The sequence below is a fragment of the Eumetopias jubatus genome, unplaced genomic scaffold (genome assembly GCF_037043125.1).
Source record: "Eumetopias jubatus isolate StellerSeaLion01/CBP00866 unplaced genomic scaffold, mEumJub1_p1.0 scaffold_12, whole genome shotgun sequence".
Lineage (NCBI taxonomy): Eukaryota > Metazoa > Chordata > Mammalia > Carnivora > Otariidae > Eumetopias > Eumetopias jubatus.
In genome coordinates, this window is record NW_028274818.1 from 597,984 (window position 1) to 611,932 (window position 13,949).

Genomic DNA, 13,949 nt, shown 5'->3' on the forward strand with positions numbered 1-13,949 from the left:
CTTTCCTCCTCCTCACCGTCCCATTCCCTGCAGACGGGCAGCGGGCAACGTAGCCAGACCAGCTCCATCCCGCAGAAGCCCCAGACCAACAAGTCTGCCTACAACAGCTACAGCTGGGGGGCCAACTGAGGCCCTGACCCTCCTCTTCTCCCGGTCCCATCTTCTGAGAGGGCATCCCAGCCTGGCAACTACGGAAACAGCATCACAGAGAGAAAGGAATGGGGGAGGGGGCCCGCTGCCCCCCCACCCCCAGCGGCCCACCCCATGCCTCAGCTTCATGTCTGTCCCGTTCCCACACCGTCCCCCCTCTGTTGTATGTATTATAGGGTTTGTATTTTCTTTTTTTTTTTTTCTCCTTTCCTCCCCTCCTCCTCCCTTGCATTCAAGATTATGAAACTTTGCTGTGGGCCCTGCCTTCCTTCTCCTCCTCCTGTTCACCCTGGTGGTGTATGGGTGAGGTGGGTGGGGGGGACCCCCAAATATATATCAGCCCAACAGCCCTAAGTCTCCTCCTTTATTATTAGGAAACAAAACAACAACAAAAAATGGCGTCATGAGTATGAACAGCATTGTCAGATGAATTAGTTGAAGTGTTTTTTTTTTTGTACTGTGTCCTCAAATTTAATGGATTAATGTGTCTTGTATATATAAAAAGAAAACCTCTACCTTCAGCGTCTGCCCATTCTTGATCGTCTAGGACAGGCTCCTCAACGGCTCTGGTGAATGATGATTCTGTACCTGCCGGGCCCGAGGGGGCAACGGGAGAGAAGGGGCGCTTCGCCCTTAGTGTGCTGCCGCTGTCTTGCCCCGTGGGGTTCCCTTTCCTCCTCCCCCAGGGGTTTCACAGCCTACAAAGAGCCGCTGCAGATTCTCATTTCCTCCAGAAACTGCTCCGCCTGCAGCAGATTTCGGGCTGCGAAGGGAGTGGACAGCAGAGACCGGGTGGAAAGGGAGAAGACTGAGCAGGAGCTGGAAGAAACGGCTTTGGAGAGTCGGCGTGTGGTGTAGACGGGTCCAGGCAATGACCCGGGAAGGAGGGAGGGTAACCTGCAGTCGGCTGGGGGTCGAGCACAGCAGTTCTTGCTTCTGGGTGCCTCGGGTGCGTGGCTGCTGCCACCCCCTTGGAGAGGAGGGGTCTGGAGCCCAAGGCCGGGGGCGGACTGGGGTGCAGGGGAGCAGAGGCTTGAAAGGGACGAGCAAAGGCATACTTACAGCTCCAAGCTCCTCCTCCCCCCCCCCCCCCGCAAGACTTCGCGGGGTTTCCCTGGCTCTCGTACGAGCCTTCCCTGCAAGCTGCCGACAGAGCCCGCCTGGAGAGCAGTTAGGACCCCGTTCTGGGTACGACACGCCCCTTAGCTGGAGAGCGCGCGAAGTCCCCGCGTGCTCCCCGACCCGGGAATTCAAACGCGGAGCGCGCGCGCGCGGGCGCGGCTGGGCGGAGGCTGCCCCCTGGCGGCGGCAGCCGGTCCCACGCGGCCCCACAACCTCGGAGCCCCTGCCGCACCGGGTGGCCGGCGGGAGGGGGTCGGCTGCGGGGGCGGGCGATCCCGGGCAGCGGCAAGTTCCGGGCGCCCGCCCCCCTGCCCTCGCGCCTGGCCGGCGGCTCGGGACAGGGCGATCCGCCCCGCCCGCGTCGTGCTGCTGGCCCGTTTACGACAGCGTGCCGGGTCGCAGGCCTGCTTTCCGGCAGCTGGCCCGACGCTTCGCTCCGTTTCCGGCTGCGCGGCGCGGGCTGCCGCCGGGGGCGAGCGGGCTTCGGTGGGGGTCCGCGGGTTCGAGTCCCAAAACGGGGATGAGCCTGTTTGATCTCTTTCGGGGCCTTTTCGGCTTTTCTGGACCTCGGAGGTTAGAGCGGGTCGGGATCGGACGAGGGTGGGGTCTTCTGAGGGGAGCTTGACCCCTGACGCCCGGTTCTTGGGAAGCCATCCTCTTCGTCACTCCTTCACCTGCGGCGGAGAGGACGGAAGTCAGCGCGCTGCGCACTCACGCCGCGGCAGTGACCTGGGCGGCCGCTGAGAGGAGCACTGACAGCGGTCTAAGCCCTTCTGCAGTCTGGGGTGAAGCAACGGGGGCCCGGGCGGGGAAGACAGCGGGGCTGCGGGGCGGGGGGCGCGGGGCAGCCGCGAGCTGAGGCCTGGCTGCTGGGTAAAGGCGAGAGCACAGCGCAGACCCCGCGGGCCGCTCTCGCCCGCACCTCGGCGCCCCCGCGCCCGCCTGCCCGAGGCCCGCTCGCCGCCCGCGAGCCGGGGGCGCGGCCATCCTGGTCAAATCCGCCTTCACTCCCAGCCACAGAGATCCCTTCTTCGGAGGGATGACTCGAGATGAGGAGGAGGACGAGGAGGGCGAGGAGGAGGAGGAGGAGGAGGAGGAGGAGGGCGAGGCCGCAGCAGCCGCGTGGGGCCGTGGGAGCCGGGAGGGCCCCCAGCCCCCCGAGGAGTTCGGCTTCGGCTGCGGCCCAGGAGGGATGCGTCTCCACGATCGCTTCGGCTTTGATGACCTGGTTCGGGATTTCAGCCACATCTTCAGCGAGATGGGCTCCTGGACCTCGCCTTCCCGCCCGCCCGGTGCGTGGCCGTCCCCGGGGTGGTGGTGAAGTTGGGAGGCTGAAGAGGGCAGCCGGGGCGTGGGAAGTGCGAGGGGGCTGCCGGTGTCGGCCGGGTCGTAAGGGGCCCAGGGCCTCTCGCGCCCCAGCACCCATCGGGCCCCTTTCTGCAGAACTTCCAGGCCCTGGTCCTGAGGCGGAGACACCTGGTGCGAGGCGGCGGGAGCGACGGACGCTTCGGGACTCGATGCTTAAGTATCCAGACAGTCAGCAGCCCCGGACCTCTGGGGGGGTCTTGGAGAGCGATGCAAGAAGTGCATCCCCCGAACCAGCACCAGACTGGGGCTCCCAGAGACCTTTTGGTGTGGTGAGTGCTTCTGGGACCAAAGTGAGAGCCGGGGGAGACGACTAACAGCACAGACTGGAGGCTGGTCAGAATCCAGCAGCCTTGGCTTGGGGTCCTCGGCTCTCCACTTACTGTTATTATCTGTTTTCTGTATTAAGCTGCTTGTAGGCTTTGGGGGGGCGGGGTACAGGGATGGGAGTTCTTTTTCTTTAAAAAAAAAAAAATCACTTGGGGCGCCTGGGTGGCTCAGTCGTTGAAGCGTCTGCCTTCGGCTCAGGTCATGATCCCGGGTCCTGGGATCGAGCCCCACGTCGGGCTCCCTGCTCCGCGGGGAGTCTGCTTCTCCCTCTGCCTCACGCATGCACACTCGCACATGCGCTCTCTCTCTCAAATAAATGAAATCTTTTTAAAAAAGTCACCGGTCTGTATGATTCTGGGACAAGGCAGACTGTTGGCTGGGATAGAAAGTGTCATTTCAGGGACACCTGGGTGGCTCAGTCGATGATGCGTCCGGGTCCTGGGGTCGAGCCCCGCGGCGGGCTCTCTGCTCAGCCGGAAGTCTGCTTCTCTGTCTCCCTCTGCCCTTCCCCCTCCTCATGCTCACTCTTCATCTCTCTCTCTCACATAAATAAAATCTTAAAAAAAAGGCAAGTGTCGGTTCCGGAGAGCCTGTTGGTAGAAGCGTAGATAAAACAGGTGAGGAGGGGGAGGGTGAGTACAGAAAGCTGTTGGGAGTAGGATTCTCTCTCCAGGGAAAGGTAGTTTTGGATCTTGGGAATACTTTGTTTTCTGTCACAAGTTTCAGATTGAAAAGTATCATTTCACCTACTTTGCCTTCTTCTACAGTTTGATGATGTGTGGCCTATGACCCCCCGTTCTAGAGCCAGAGAAGACAATGGTGAGTCTGGTGGGAGTGGCCATTTAACGTGCCCTCTGTTCTTCCTGAAGTTTCTTGTCACGCCTGGCCCCTTCTTTTCCTTGGACTCTTGATTTCATGTTTCCTCTCTCCGCCCTTCCAGATCTTGATTCCCAGGTTTCCCAGGAGGGCCTCGGCCCAGTTCTGCAGCCCCAGCCCAAATCCTATTTCAAGAGTGTGTCTGTGACCAAGATCACTAAGCCAGATGGGGTGAGTTGGAAGAGAGGGGTAGAAGGAATCGTGGCCAGAGGATGCCATGGAGAGAGCAATCTAGGTAGAGAAACCAGTGAACTCACCTTTATTGATGTTAGAGATACGGTTCGGGCTTCTCCTTGTAGACAGTAGAGGAGCGCCGGACTGTGGTGGACAGTGAGGGCCGGACAGAGACCACAGTAACCCATCAAGAAGCAGATGGCAGTCCTAGAGATGGTAAGTAAAGTCTGAATCAAGGGGATCCATCTCTTGTTCCCTTGGGAAAGGGGAACCCGTACTTTTCTACTCTTTAAGTTATTCCTCTCCTTGTCCTTTGTTCATTCTTTCGTTTCGTGTGTCTGTGTGTATCACTTTTCTCCTTAGATCCAGAATCACCAACATCTCCGGCCCTGGATGATGCCTTTTCCGTCCTGGATTTATTCCTAGGACGTTGGTTCCGGTCCCGGTAACCTTGTTAGCCCTCAGAGGCCTTCAGATTCTGCCCACCCTTTGCTCACCATCTGTGGGCTTACCTTCTGCTCCTGCCACCTCAGGGCCTTGGGTGTGTGAAGCAGTGAGTTGGGGGAAGGTCAGTATGTGACTCACCCAGACTGACCAATAAAACCTTTATTTATGCTAATTCCTTGGTCTTGGTTTTGTCTAGGCTGTTCCACTTTCTAGTACCATCCAGGGCTTCCCAGATTATTTCGGCCCGCAGTGTTTTTATTTCTTAATTTTGTGTTCCACTTCCAAAACCTCATTTGATAGGTAGGGTCAGATACCAGTAGAAAATGATTATTCTTATGGCGGGGATAACTAGAGACAATTCCAGGAAAATTTCTACACAGGGAGGCATTGGATTCTAAAAAGAGGAAGTGTAGGGCGCCTGGGTGGCTCAGTCGGTTAAGCAGCTGCCTTCGGCTCAGGTCATGATCCCAGGGTCCTAGGATTGAGCCCCAAATCGGGCTTCCTGCTCAGTGGAGAGCCTGCTTCTGCCTCCCCCTCTGCCTGCCTCTCTGCCTACTTGTGCTATCTCTCTGTCAAATAAATAAATAAAATCTTAAAAAAATAAAAAGAGGAAGTGTGTGTGGAAAGGTAGGGACACTTGCTTCCCTAGGTGTGGGATCACTATGATCAGACAGTTCATGAGAGAATTTGAGGAAATACATTGGCAAATATTTTTTCTTTTACCGGGTATTTTTTTTTTTTTTTTTAATGTATGTTGGGGAAAATGTAACTAGTCTAGCACAAAAGTTGCTAGATTTTCTTCTCATTAAAAAACCTTTTGAGGGTGCTTGGGTGGCTCAGTCGGTTAAGCGACTGCCTTCGGCTCAGGTCATGATCCTGGAGTCCCAGGATCGAGTCCCGCATCGGACTCCCTGCTCGGCAGGGAGTCTGCTTCTCCCTCTGATCCTCTTCCCTCTCGTGCTCTCTCTCTACCATTTTCTCTCTCTCTCAATAAATAAATAAAAATCTTAAAAAAAAAATAAATAAAAAATAAAAAACCTTTTCGGGGGCACCTGGGTGGCTCAGTCGGTTAGGCAGCTGCCTTCAGCTCGGGTCATGATCCCAGGGTCCTAGGATCAAGCCCCCACGTTGGGCTCCCTGCTCGGTGGAGAGCCTGCTTCTCCCTCTCCCTCTGCCTGCCTCTCTGGCTCCTTGTGCTCTCTCTCTTTCTGTCAAATAAATAAAATCTGAAAAAAAAATAAAACCATTAGGGGCATCTGGGTGGCTCAGTTGTTAAAGAGTCTGCCTTCAGCTCAGGTCATGATCCTGGAGTCCTGGGATCGAGTCCCACATCGGGCTCCCTGCTCAGCGAGGAGTCTGCTTCTCCCTCTGACCCTCTCCCTCTCATGCTCTCTCTCTCTCTCTCATTCTCTCTCTCAAATAAATAAAATCTTAAAAAAAATTAAATTAAATTAAAAATAAAAAAAGAAACTAGCACTGTGGCTGAGAGTGGCAGATATTGTACATTCATTTACCTCTTTCCTTGAAATGGCTCAAATGACAAGGGATTTTTCTAAGGAAGCCTATCATAAGAACAAAGAAGAAAAGATGAAATTTTGTATTTTCATTCTCTTTATTATATCTTTTCATGACCAGAAGTTGATTTACTGTAGCCAAGTTTATATTTTTCTTTATGGTTAGTGCTCTTTATATCTTTTAGGAATCTCCCCAACCCAAGGTTAAAAGGATGCTCTCCTTTATTTATCCTCTCTTAAGTTTTTTTTTTTTTTAAGATTTTATTTATTTATTTGAGAGAGAGTGAGAGAGAGCACGAAAAGGAAGAGGGTCAGAGGGAGAAGCAGACTCCCTGCCGAGCAGGGAGCCCGATGTGGGACTCGATCCCGGGACTCTAGGATCATGACCTGAGCCGAAGGCAGTTGCTCAACCGACTGAGCCACCCAGGCTCCCTATCCTAAGTTTTATTAGTTCTGCTTTTTACATTTAGGGATTTTTGTTTTTGTTTTTGTTTTTAAGATTTTATTTATTTGACAGAGAGACACAGCGAGAGAGGGAACACAAGCAGGGGGAGTGGGCGAGGGAGAAGCAGACTCCCAGCTGAGCAGGGAGCCCGATGTGGGGCTCGATCCCAGGACCCTGAGATCATGACCTGAGCCAAAGGCAGATGCTTAATGATTGAGCCACCCAGGCGCCCCTACATTTAGGTTTTTAAATCCACCAGGATTTTACCTTCCTATTTGGTATGAACCAGGGGACCAGCTTCATTTTTTTCTATTTGGAAAAATACATATGTATGTATATGTACAAATGTTATGAATATATTTTATATACACACACACATACTTACAAATACACATGGATCCCTGTGCTGGGTTTTTCTGTCTTTTCTGTTAATCTGTTTGTCTGCCTCTGTGCCTACTCACATTTTCAAATTGCCTGGTTGTATTTAGTAGAACATGTCCTCCCATTTTTCCCCCCTAACTTCTAGTATGTAAGAATACAATTGATTTTAATTTTTTTAACTTTTTTTCTTAGATTTTATTTTATTTATTTGACAGAGAGACAGCGAGAGAGGGAACACAAGCAGGGGGGAGTGGGGGAGGGAGAGGCAGGCTTCCCGCTAAGCAGGGAGCCCTATGCAGGGCTCGGTCCCAGGACCCTGGGATCATGACCTGAGCCGAAGGCAGACGCTTAACGACTGAGCCACCCAGGCGCCCCTACAGGTGACTTATAAAATTTATTTATTTATTTGAGGGAGAGCACACATGTGAGTGGGGGAGAGGGGCAGGGGGAGAGAGAAAATCTCAAGCAGACTCCCTGCTGAGTGTGGAGCCCACTGCAGGGCTCAATCTCGACCCTGAGATCATGACCTGCACCAAAGCCAAGAGTTGGATGCTCAACCAACTGAGGCACCCAGGTGCCTTTATAATTGATTTTTCAAATCAGTTTTTCAGAGTATCACCATAAATACATGGAGCTGGAGATTACCGGACATCTGTGGATAGTCTATAGCATGAAGGGTGAACTCGTACAGACAAGAGAAGCAACTTGGGAGAAACAGACCTGCAGAAAGATGAAAATTTAGCACATTTTAATGTCCTTAAAAAGATGATAGATCCATAAAGCCAGAAGATATTCCTACAAAGGAATAAATAAAATAAGAATGAATTTCGGCTTAGGTCATGATCCCAGGGTCCTGGGACTGAGCCCCACATTGGGCTCCCTGCTCAGCGGGAAGCCTGCTTCTCCTCTCCCTCTGCCTGCCCCTCGCCCTGCTTGTGCTCGCTTGCTCTCTCTCTCTCAAATAAATAAAATCTTTAAAAAAAAAAAAGAATGAACTTTGAGGAGTTAAAAAAAATGTGATGGCAGAAATGAAAAACTATAAAAAAATTTTGATGACAAAGTTGAAGAAATCTCCAGAAAGACCAAGTAATAGAGTTAGAAAACAGGAAAAAAGTACACATGAAACTAATACAGTGTTATATATCCACTATACTTCAATTAAGAAAAAAATTTTAAGGGCGCCTGGGTGGCTCAGTTGTTTGAGTGACTGCCTTCGGCTCGGGTCATGATCCAGGAGTCCCTGGATCAAGTCTCGCATCGGGCTCCCTGCTCGGTGGAGAGTCTGCTTCTCCCTCTGACCCTCCCCCCTCTCATGTGCTCGCTCGCTCTCTCTCTCTCTCTCATTCTGTCTCAAATAAATCTTTAAGAAAAAAATTTTAAGGAAAAAAGATTTTAAAAAAAGATAAGAAAACTGGAATAATATAAACCATCAATGAAATAAACCAAGAAAATATCCCAGAAGTGCAGAATATTTACTTCTAATCTGAAAGACCCACCACAATGCTAAATAGCAAGGATGAAAATAAACCCACTACTTCAGAGCACTAGAGACAAAGGAAAATCTAAATGATTTGAGAGAGGGTTCAGAGGAATCTGGGGATTCAGGATTCTCATTTGCATCTACCTAGATGTAACCCATCTCAAGTGTCAGGATCCTACCCTTTTCTTTTAGGACCCTAACCCTGACATAGGAAACCCAGTGGGGCTGAGAATTCCACCCTCTCTGAAGCTCTGCTACTACTACAGTCACATTTGAGCTGGTCCTCCGCTCTGATGCCCACTGGATGCAAGAGGTTAGACTTTCCTTAAATGCTGTGAAGGGAGCCCACTGGCTTGTGGTCGGCCTTGGCTTGGCAACCAGCTCTGCAGAACGTAGTGACCATTTCCCTCGGCCTCTCCAGTGCTCGACATACTGCACTAATGCATATCCTGTCAACCAGTAACTGCTTCCAGCTGACCACTGCCGACAATTTTAGTCATTGCGTCACTTCAAGCTAGAGACTATCCATATTCTGCCTTCTACCATGACAGAGTTCTTGCCAACCAGCCCCTGAATGATCGCCCAAATTCCATTCTAGAGTTTGCGGAACCACTCCTGACACCAACTGTCTTAGAATGGGTTCCCTGGGGAAAGACTGAGATGAAAAGAGACATGAACAAGGTTTTTTGGGGGTGCTAGCACTCTCAGGGGATACACGTGTAAGAAAGTGAGGAAGAGGCAGGATTAGGCTAAAGAGGTGACTGACCCAAGGAAGTTACAGGAGAAGACTTTGAAGCTGGAGTGACCCTTCAGGGTTGTTCTACGTTGAGGCAAAGAGGCCAGGTCTTTGTATCCCTGCATCGACCAGTCATCGACATGGGCCGCATAAGGGGGCATGTCACCTTGGGTGAGGCTGTCTCAGGCCATGAAAGGTATTACTGTGAGGGAAGCAGCTATGTGCTATCAGCATCTGATATTCCTACCAACTGGGAAATGGTGCGTTGGCCCCAAAGTGGGTACCCACTAAACCTAGTAAAGAACTTCTGCTACAGAAGTACCCAGGATTGTGCTAGAGCCCATGGGTCAACATGGCCCAGGTCTCAAGAACCTCATAAACTCTATACAGCATTTTAATTTGTAGATTTCCACTTACCGGAAGAACATACACTATAGGAGAACAGGCACTGTATTTTGCTCCCCTCTGCTTCCCCGGGGTCTAGAACTTGACTCATTGTGGACTAAACCTAATTGGAGGCTTGCGATAAGAAGTAAGAAGTGGCTATGTGTGTGCAGAATCAGGGTGGCAAGCACCCAGAGAAGGGGAGGTGGGGCTCAGCGTGGGAGTGAAGCCTCATCTGGAGCCAAGGCAGGCGACACAGAGCTAGAGCACTTTCTAACCGAGGTGAGACTCTGCATGAGGGCCGTGCAAGCATTCGATGAGTGGGTTTTGTTTTATTTTATTTATTTTTTTTTAAAGATTTTATTTTTATTTAATTGACAGAGAGAGACAGAGAGAGAGGGAACACAAGCAGGGGGAGTGGGAGAGGGAGAAGCAGGCTTCCCGCCGAGCAGGGAGCCCGATGCGGGGCTCGATCCCAGGACCCTGGGACCATGACCGGAGCTGAAGGCAGTTGCTTAACCAACTGAGCCACCCAGGCGCCCCGAGTGGGTTTTATTTTAAGCGTCCAAATGGTTGGGGGAAATGCTTCACATCCCACATGAGGCGTTGTGCAATAGAAGGTGGAGAGTCAGACTCAGCCCTTAAGCAGCCGTGTGTGGCCAAGGGGAGTCCTGAGGCTCTCAAGACCCTCATGAGCAGAGTGGGAGCAGTAGCGCTGCCTTTCGAGGTTGTCGTGGCCAAGAGCACTGACGCAGGATACTCCCTCCGACCTGTAGGCACAGGAGGAGGTTACCCCTGCGAGGAACGGGGATGACAAAGGAGACAGAGTCCAGGCAAACTCCAGGCTCTGGTCATGCACAGAGCTTGCCTTTGGACCTTCTCCCATTATCTCTACCTCCCTAGCCTGCACACGTGTGCAGATAAAGCTGTCCAGGAGCTGAGCTAATTGGTTTTAAAGTCTTCCTGATCGTTTCCCCTGTCAGGCGGTTGTTGTGTGCCCATCCAGACGGAGGGAGCCGCAGCCCGAGACAGGGTGTCCTCAGCATGGCCCATCGTCAGCCCCTGGCCAAAGTCAAGGGCTGGCTCCGGATCCGCAACCACCTGGCCCGACAGTGCCTGGCAGAGTTTCTGGGTGTGTTCGTGCTCCTGGTAAGCCCACTAATGGGGGAATGAAAGAGCCGAGGTGGGCAAAAGTTTTCGGCTCCTCCTGGTGTCTTTTTCTTCCTGCCATCTCGCTTCTTTCAGCCACCCATCACTTCTCTCCCTCTCCTTGTCCCTTCCATTCCTGGCCTATCCCTGATTTTTTTTTTTTTTTAAGATTTTATTTATTTATTTGAGAGAGAGAATGAGAGAGAGCACGAGAGGGAAGAGGGTCAGAGGGAGAAGCAGACTCCCCGCCGAGCAGGGAGCCCGATGCGGGACTCGATCCCGGGACTCCAGGATCCTGACCTGAGCCAAAGGCAGTCGCTCAACCGACTGAGCCAACCAGGCGCCCCCTATCCCTGATTTTTATCGCCATCCCTGGCCATCTCTCCTCCCCCTTCCCTTTCTTCACTTGTCCTCCACGTCTCCCCGTTCCTGCCCGCTGTCCCTCCCTTGCCGACCCTCCTGTTCCTTCAGCTCCTTTGGCTGCACCTCTGCCTTTCCAGCCCCCCTGCCCTGTTCCCTGCTGGTTCCTGGCTCCTGTTCCTCATCTTCCCTCCCCCCCAGTTCCTCACCCAGGGGGCTGTGGCCCAGGCTGTCACCAGCGGAGAAAACAAAGGCAACTTCTTCACCATGTTTCTGGCTGGCTCTCTGGCGGTTATGGTAGCCATCTACGTGAGTGGTAACGTCTCAGGTGAGGAGGGCGGGGTCCTCACCTGAATGTGCACGTACACGTGAGTGCGGGTATACGGCAGAAGGCAGATCCTCTGGTGACTCAGGGACATTATCTCCTTGAGCTTGACTAGCGCCCTGGACTGAGATATGCCCTTGACCTGGTCCAGCCCCTTCCCTTTGTGTGTCTCTCGTCCACTTACCTAGACAGAGACCTATGGCAAGGCGTCAGGGTAAGTGCTGTCTTCTCACGTCCCCCTCGGGAAGCCCTCCGGGGTCCTCTTGCGCAGCACCTCACCTTCTTGTCCCCCAGACACGTGCTGTGTCAGTGTGCCTGGCTGGAGCCTGGAGACATGAACACTGTTGTAGAAAGACCAGGCAGACCCTGGGCTTTACTGTGTGACCTCGACAGTTGCATGACCTCCCTGAGCCTCAGCTTGCTGACGCATGATGGGAAAAGTGACATCTGCCTTAAGAGTTGCAAGCATCAGGGGTGCCTGGTGGCTCAATCAGAAGAGTCAGAAGAGTGTGCCACTCTTGACCTCAGGGCTGTGAGTTTGAGCCCCATGTTGGGAGAAGAGACTACTTAAATAAATAAGATTAAATTAAAAAGTTGTGAGGGGCAACAACAGCATTACCTGGTGAGCACCTGGCAGTGACACTTAAGGGATGGCGGTTTTCTTTTCTGGATCCTTGAAGGGGCCCACCTGAATCCAGCCTTCTCCCTGACAATGTGCCTCCTGGGGCGTTTCCCCTGGTTCAAGCTTCCCATTTACTGCTTGGTGCAGCTTCTCTCTGCCTTCTGTGCCTCTGGAGCCACCTACGCTGTCTACTACGGTAACATGGTTGGGAGCATCTGCATGTGGCCAGGAGTGCCTTGCAGTGGTTTTGCATGAACAAAGATGGAAATCCTGCGTGTCCCTCTTCGCTGCAGATGCCCTACAGAATTATACAGGTGGCAACCTGACAGTGACTGGCCCCAGGGAGACAGCCTCCATCTTTGCGACCTACCCTGCCCCGTATCTGTCCCTGAACAATGGCTTCCTGGATCAGGTAAGTGCGAGGGGGAGACCTGTGAAAGCCCCGGTCTTTGCTCTTGTCCCCTGGGGTTCCCTGGGATGTGGGGTTGGGTCTATCTCCGCACCACCCCCGCCCCAGGTGCCTGTGTTGGACAAAATCAGATGACGTGGGTTGGTGGCCCAGGATGCTTGGGTGAGAAAGGGCAGATGGATCATCTGGCAGCTTATGGGGACCCCTCTGCCTCTTTCAACTCCAAGGTTCTGGGCACAGGGATCCTGATTGTGGGCACCTTGGCCATCGTGGACACACGGAACAAGGGAGTGCCTGCAGGTCTGGAACCTGTGGCTGTGGGGTTGCTGATCCTAGCCATCGGGCTATCCCTGGGTGTCAACTGTGGGTACCCACTCAACCCTGCCCGCGACCTGGGCCCACGGCTTTTCACCTACGTGGCTGGCTGGGGCCCTGAAGTCTTCAGGTAGGAGACTACAGCCTCCTCTGCTGGGGCAGCCCCTTCACTCTCCTCCCTCTGAGTCTGGGTCCCCAGCTCTCTCTGCTTCCACGGTTCTCTTAGCCTCTTGGAACAGTGTCCCTCATCTACACCCCGTTTCTCTCTCTCTCTCTTGCCCCTTCTCCTCTCCCTCCACCCCTTCCACTGAAACTGTAGGGATGGTGTCTTGGGAATGTCCTATTACCTCCTTGGGCATCACCTCTCAGCAAACGGGTATATTCAGATAATTCCCTAAGGCAAGAGGCTGGACCAAGGCTCTCCTGGAGGCTCCTCTCTAAGTGCTGTGCTTTGTTGCCAAGACGCCCTCTCTTCCTGGCGTCCATCTCCCCAGGAACTGCTTTCAGGAGCACTCGTGCCTGCCCGCGGTGCTCCACGGGGAGTCTAGGGGAGTCAGCCCTGAGACCCTCGCGTCTTTCTCTTGTAGAGCCGGTAATGGCTGGTGGTGGGTGCCTGTGGTGGCCCCTCTGGTGGGGGCTACGCTTGGCACAGCCACCTACCAGCTGCTGGTGGCTCTCCACCACCCGGAGGAGTCAGAGCCAGCTCAGGATCTGGAGTTCGCCCTACGTAAAGCCTCCGTCTTGGAAACGCCTGCCTCAGTTCGGCTGTCGCAGTAAAGGTGCTCACACGACAGCCCTCACCTCCCTTGTGGACGCTGGAGAGGGTCAGAGATCCAGGGCTGGTGACAAGACGTCCTCTCTCTTGACGAATACACCAGCTTCGCGGTTCGCTCTCGGGGCATCGTTTCCTCCTCAACTGGGAGGTTGCCTGGACGCCGCCCTCCGAGCCAGGCCCCTCCTGCGCTCCAGCCCTCCTCTCCTCCTCCCCTCTTCCCCACTTCCCCTCCTCCCGCTTTGGGCCCTGATGGCTCCTGCGGACGTAGTGCCTCAAAGTAGCCACCAGAGGGCGCGCCCGGGAGCGGCGCGGGAGGGCCGGGGCAGCCCCCGCGAGGGGGGCTTCCTGCGGAGCCCGGTCCCCCTGCCCGGCTCCCAGCCCCACAACCTCGGTGCGGCCGCCCTTCCCTCGCGGGGCGGCTCTCCAGATGGCGAGGGTGCGAGCCGGGCCTGCCTAGTGGCCGGGAGCGCAAACCGGGAAACTGAGGCACGACCCAGTGCCCAGGCGCTCCAGCCGTCCGTCCCGGAGTGGGGTGAGGTGCGCCGCGGGGCAAGCTTCTGACTCCGGGGCCGCGCGGGGGGGGGGGGGAC

The 13,949-nt window shown here is 53.9% G+C and overlaps 3 protein-coding genes across 9 annotated transcripts in view; all 3 read left to right on the top strand.

Moving 5' to 3' along the window:
• Nucleotides 1–671, top strand: part of UBAP2L (ubiquitin associated protein 2 like) — a 40,831-nt gene extending 40,160 nt beyond the window's left edge. For all 6 annotated transcript variants that reach the window (XM_028090074.2, XM_028090075.2, XM_028090077.2 and 3 more), the window contains one exon: nt 34–671. In XM_028090074.2, the coding sequence (XP_027945875.1) occupies nt 34–129 (96 nt within the window). In that variant the 3' untranslated portion in view covers nt 130–671. The remainder of the gene's footprint in view (nt 1–33) is intronic.
• Nucleotides 672–1,702: 1,031 nt separating this feature from the next.
• HAX1 (HCLS1 associated protein X-1) lies at nt 1,703–4,636 on the top strand. 2 transcript variants are annotated; one of them, XM_028090362.1, is made up of 7 exons: nt 1,703–1,845; nt 2,287–2,564; nt 2,716–2,909; nt 3,735–3,786; nt 3,908–4,014; nt 4,143–4,233; nt 4,381–4,636. In XM_028090362.1, exons 1-7 carry the CDS (start codon nt 1,793–1,795, stop codon nt 4,464–4,466), a joined length of 861 nt encoding a protein of 286 aa, XP_027946163.1. In that variant the 5' UTR covers nt 1,703–1,792; the 3' UTR covers nt 4,467–4,636. The 2 variants fall into 2 exon arrangements, with proteins under 2 accessions (XP_027946163.1, XP_027946164.1); XM_028090363.2 differs by lacking the exon at nt 1,703–1,845 and adding an exon at nt 1,895–2,057.
• Nucleotides 4,637–9,600: 4,964 nt separating this feature from the next.
• AQP10 (aquaporin 10) lies at nt 9,601–13,921 on the top strand. Its single transcript, XM_028090359.2, has 6 exons — nt 9,601–10,553; nt 11,115–11,241; nt 11,919–12,056; nt 12,154–12,272; nt 12,497–12,714; nt 13,172–13,921. Exons 1-6 carry the CDS (start codon nt 10,449–10,451, stop codon nt 13,359–13,361), a joined length of 897 nt encoding a protein of 298 aa, XP_027946160.1. The 5' UTR covers nt 9,601–10,448; the 3' UTR covers nt 13,362–13,921.
• Nucleotides 13,922–13,949: the final 28 nt, after the last annotated feature.

Excerpts from the sequence above, each read along its gene's own strand:
- HAX1 (XM_028090362.1), top strand. The coding sequence starts at position 1,793 with ATGAGCCTGTTTGATCTCTTTCGGGGCCTTTTCGGCTTTTCTGGACCT. Across the intron at positions 1,846-2,286 it reads GGCTTTTCTGGACCTCGGAG|CCACAGAGATCCCTTCTTCG; the intron begins GTTAGAGCGGGT and ends CTTCACTCCCAG. Across the intron at positions 2,910-3,734 it reads CCCAGAGACCTTTTGGTGTG|TTTGATGATGTGTGGCCTAT; the intron begins GTGAGTGCTTCT and ends CTTCTTCTACAG.
- AQP10 (XM_028090359.2), top strand. The coding sequence starts at position 10,449 with ATGGCCCATCGTCAGCCCCTGGCCAAAGTCAAGGGCTGGCTCCGGATC. Across the intron at positions 12,273-12,496 it reads ACAATGGCTTCCTGGATCAG|GTTCTGGGCACAGGGATCCT; the intron begins GTAAGTGCGAGG and ends TTCAACTCCAAG. Across the intron at positions 12,715-13,171 it reads TGGGGCCCTGAAGTCTTCAG|AGCCGGTAATGGCTGGTGGT; the intron begins GTAGGAGACTAC and ends TTTCTCTTGTAG.